The sequence below is a fragment of the Pinus tabuliformis genome, chromosome J (assembly GCF_031772625.1).
Source record: "Pinus tabuliformis cultivar Carrire ecotype Pingquan chromosome J, CPIR1, whole genome shotgun sequence".
NCBI classification, from domain to species: domain Eukaryota; kingdom Viridiplantae; phylum Streptophyta; class Pinopsida; order Pinales; family Pinaceae; genus Pinus; species Pinus tabuliformis.
This window is the reverse complement of record NC_142295.1, coordinates 981,316,245-981,321,190: the sequence shown is the minus strand read 5'-3', so window position 1 is coordinate 981,321,190 and position 4,946 is coordinate 981,316,245. Positions and strand designations below refer to the sequence as shown.

The window sequence follows — 4,946 nt, the reverse complement described above, 5'->3', positions numbered from 1 at the left end:
CGAGTCAATTTGTTATGTTCACATAGAGAAACAATAAGACCATCAAGAAAATGGGGAACTCTCCACCTTTAAAGTAGTGAATAGAAGTAATACATGATAATCTTAAAAGTATCATGTCCTCCAAATAGAGGTAAGGTGGGTTTGATGGATTGATATTATGATTAATAATGAACATTACAAGGAGGTGAAGGTGTTACACTACAACATCTCTTTAAGGTCATCATCATAGTCCAAGGGTCAATCCTCATTTATGAGGGGAAGTAGTGAGGAAATTGAGTAGCAGAGACAATTGTGTCAAGGGAAATGAACTTGTCAGTGAAAGATGGAAAATGGATGAAGACACCATGAGAGTGATCACATATAGAAATGAGAAAGGAAACATAGGAATGGGTTAACAAAGGAATAGAGGAACACACATAAACCACCCATAGAAATGATTCCTATATTACCTATGCTTTACATAAATGGTATGCATAACCCACACATACATGATGCACTTGTAATGTACACATATAAGATGAACACATGCATGACCCATGCACATAAACAACACGCATAACCCATTCATATTAGAAACTCACCTAAACCACACTCATAAGAGATGAATTTAACACACACTTAAATGACACATTTAATGCACACACAAAAAATGACGCTCCTATACTACTCATATAAATCATGCACCTAACCCATGTGCATAAGATAGGGTCCTAACCCACAAACATAATTCCATGCTTAACCCACACATATCTGACAGAAATATTAAACAGTGCACCTAATTCACACAAGTGAGTGATGCACCTAATCCACACACATAATGACACATATAACCCAAGGACTTGATGGATGCACATAAATGATACGTATAAATGAAAAACATACCTAAGTGATCCATTTATACATGATCAACCCACACACCTAAGAAACTTGCCTAATCCATGCACACATATGACACACATGCATGCATAACCCACTCATTATAGAGTAAAATTCTAGAATAAAGATGTCATTTTAGAAACATATAAAATTAAATACATCGCATAGGTAACAATCACAAGAGAAAGAAGTCCTATAATCCATAGGATTAATAGCACTCTCAATGTTAGTACTATTGTAAAGGGTGTTCATGCATCACTTTATAATGATTTCATTTTCATTGTAATCTATATGTGTTGCTTTATTTTCTAGATAAATAACAACATACCTTTTATAAACCCACTCAAATAAATGACCCATCTAACCCCACATATTATTAATGACAAAACTAACTTACACACAGAACACACCTACTTCATACACATAAATGTCCATTTTACCCATGCAAATAAGAGATATGCCAAAACTATAAATATAAATAGTGCACAAAACTAAAACATAAAACATATAAGTGATTCACATAAACAACACACATATGCTCCGAAAATAAAAATAAATAAAAAAACCAACATCCACAACTAAATGGAAAATGGTGTGAAACATATCAATCAGTGATTATGGTCAAATCATAGTCCCACATCTTTTGTTGACTAATGATATTTTATCATTCATATTATTACTATTTTGAGTAATTGCATCGTTCTCACTTCACATTTTCATCGTGTTTATGTTGAAGTTTGGAAAAACATAAACTATAATGTCTTAGGTGGGGTCTTCACCTCAGGGTCCCTCCCACATATTTAAAGGGTGGCAGATTGCTCATGTATAACTATCTAGCCTCATTCGTAATACTATGTAATGGACCTCCTTTGAGGAGTAGAACCCACATTCCCTTTCCACATTCCTCTCATCTCAACTCAATTTTCCTTTACATACATTGAACCAGGTGTTGAACCAGGTGTTTAGGCTCACGTCCATTCAACCATACCTCTCTTAATTTTTGTTTTGTTTGTGGCAGACGCTTAAAACAAAACATCCTTTTCTTAGTTAGCCAAGCGATTGAATGATGCGAAACGAAGGGATGATATAATCCTGAGTAACAAGGGGGTCAAAATGTAACGCTCGTCTACCACAAGTGTATAAGTTGTCGCAATACTCCAAACCTTTGTTACACACAGTCCATGGATACTTCAACAAAACGCCAAACACAACTCCTGTGGTCTACCCGTATCTCTCTCTTTGCCCCTACAACCGCTCATCGGATTTTGAAAAAACGACGACACAGTGGGCGCCCCTGGTAAATAATTCACATCGCGAATCTAATTCGTTTCTTCTTGTCCGTTCAGATTCAATCTCCAACGCTTTATCCGAGTTAGGAAAACCAACAACCACGGTGGGCGCCCCTGGTAAAATAATCCCCATCGCGAATCTAATTCATTACTCATTGCCCTACAGGTGGAAATGAAAATCTTTATCCCTACCTGACTCCAATACGTGACAGAAAATGGTTCAACCGCGGTTCACATATTTTCAACCCGGCTTCATATATTGGACTCGTCCTGTGTCAGCCCTATATATCTACTCATTTTGTGCCGCTAAGTTCATGAACATGATACTCAATTCTTACCAGAAATTTGGTTATGGTAGCCCTCTTAGGCGTTAATGCCATGATGTTACTCCGCAGTTCTACTCACGGGCTGAATTCGCTCTTTGGACTTCAATTGAATTCGCGCAGTTCTGTTCAGCTGACCCAATTGCATGTTATCGGCAATGGCGATGCTCAGTTGTTTCATCACGATGTACTCCCCAGATTCGAAAGGACGCTCTCTGAAGCTCATTTACATAACCCATTATCGAATGCCAGTTTAAAGAGGCTGGGGATAAGGTCCGGGTCCGGAACTTGGGAACTTTGTAAAGAGCTCTCCATAGAAAACTTTGTGAGCAATCTTGTATTGGATGAGGCTCTTAAAGAGGAATTTGACGATTCTGATACTCAAATTTCAATTGGGTTTCAAAGTGCCAGTGACCCACAGGAGGAATATCGAGGAAAAAACATAGCAGCAATTGGAGTCCATGCAGGTGAAGAAGGGTCTTTTGTCTCCGGGAGGAGGAAGGATGATTTGATGAGTGGCGCGATATTTGAAGGCACTGGAGTGGCTTTGGTGTGCGATAGGGTTGATCTTGGGACTAAAACTGCGACGGCTTCCGGTAATGGAAGATTTGGAGGTGAAGGTGGGAGTGGAGGTGGAGATGGAGGTGGGTGCGGAGGCAAAGGAGATGGGTCTGGATCAGATTCCAGTGACATAGATGCTTACTATAAGAAAATGCTGCGGGCAGATCCGGGCAACCCACTTCTGTTAACCAATTATGCTAGATTCCTGCAGGAGGTTAGAATCGAAGAATCTGAACTGCGTTTATGCTGTTATATAACTAATCATCAAAGTGTTCTTGACTGCATATCATTCATCATCTTATATATTAAAGACACTCAATTTTTATAAAATGTATATTCTTACATCATAATTTATAATCTGTTGGCTTTGTGTGTATTTAGGTCCAGCATGATGTGGAAAGAGCCGAGGAATATTACAGGAGGGCCATGTTAGCCAGTCCGGGTGATGGAGATGCCCTCTCTAGTTATGCCAATCTGATATGGGATGTTCATAAAGATGCACCTCGCGCACAATATTACTATGAGCAAGCTGTAGAGGCAGCTCCGGATGACTGGTAAGTATCTTTCCTGTTTCTTCAGTGGTTTTATCCAATTATGTATACATTTATGTGTAAAGGGTTTATGCTCTCTTTCCCTTGTTACCTCCATCGCTTTCTTTACATTTGATCTTATTTAGATATTGATGTTGAGATGATACCTGCTCTTTCCAGTCGTTCTAGTCAGTCTAGGGATGATGGCTAGATAGGATCTGGTCTAGTTTGTCATTATGATGATTCTAGAACTTACAAATTTAATCATCTCAAGTTGGGTAAAAAAGGAGGGAAACTTTACATCATAAAAGTGGATAGATTCGGAGATTTTAATACATGCAACAATTTAACTGATGTTATCTCACTGTTGGCTCGATTCTGCAGCAATGTTCTTGCATTCTATGCTCATTTCCTATGGGATGCAGAAGATGATGAAGAGGATCCGGCATCCCCTCTCCACTGTGGAACTGCGACTACTGTAGCTACCTGATCGCATCAGAGGGCAATTTGATCTATATGAGCAGAGTCATTAAAGTTGCCAGACCACTGTGATCTTGCCATTATCAGTACTGCAGTTCAGATTTTGGTAGTTACAATCCTAGGTGATATTTAGCATGTGCATTTGAAGAAAATATTGTAAGTTGGGGATTCATGTATGTGGCATCGTTCTGCCCTGCAAAGCCTTGAGACACATCCTTTCTCTTGATCTATTTGGTGGTAGTGGTGCTTATGAACACATGGACTGCCCTGGTTACATCTCAAGGTGGGCCAAACGAATGGAAGCCAAGGTGATGGGGCCTTGGTACAATCAAGTGGTCAGCTGAAGAAGAAGAAGGGGGTCATATGTGGATACAAATGCTCTCTCTAATGGCAGGTCAAGAATGGGGTCAAATGTAGCTACAAATGCTCTGGCAGGTCACGTCCATTGAAATGCATCAGGATGCCAATTCAGTGGCATGTTGACGGTCTTATGCCAGTTGATGCGACAACCTATAGCCAGCCGGTGCAGACCTTTGACACTATGTATATATAGAAGCGTGGAGTTATATGGACATATGTTAGAACTAAAGACTTTTGAAGTCATAATAACAACTCTATGACCTAAATGTGGAATTTTGTTTTGGAAAAGAGCCTTTATACATGTTTGGCGGCCTTAAAAAGAAATAGGAAATAGCAAAGATCAATGAACAAGAAATCATAAGAGTTTTTATTGAAATTACGTATGGACATGCATTTATGCAAAGCAGTTGAACAGTTTCAACAACAAATTACATTCTAATATCTAGATCTCTGATCTTTAATGTAAGAGTAAAACAAGGCCGTATAATTAGTTACTTACTGTTTAGTTTAATTATTGAACATTGAAA

General features: G+C 38.8%; 1 protein-coding gene across 1 annotated transcript; it reads left to right on the top strand.

Annotated features, from left to right (window-relative positions):
* The first annotated feature begins 2,404 nt into the window (after positions 1-2,404).
* LOC149230141 (uncharacterized) lies at positions 2,405-4,471 on the top strand. The gene is made up of 3 exons (XM_089378858.1): positions 2,405-3,263; positions 3,431-3,603; positions 3,964-4,471. The coding sequence occupies exons 1-3, from the start codon at positions 2,517-2,519 to the stop codon at positions 4,067-4,069; spliced, it is 1,026 nt and encodes a 341-aa protein (XP_089234984.1). The 5' UTR covers positions 2,405-2,516; the 3' UTR covers positions 4,070-4,471.
* The last annotated feature ends 475 nt before the right edge of the window (positions 4,472-4,946 follow it).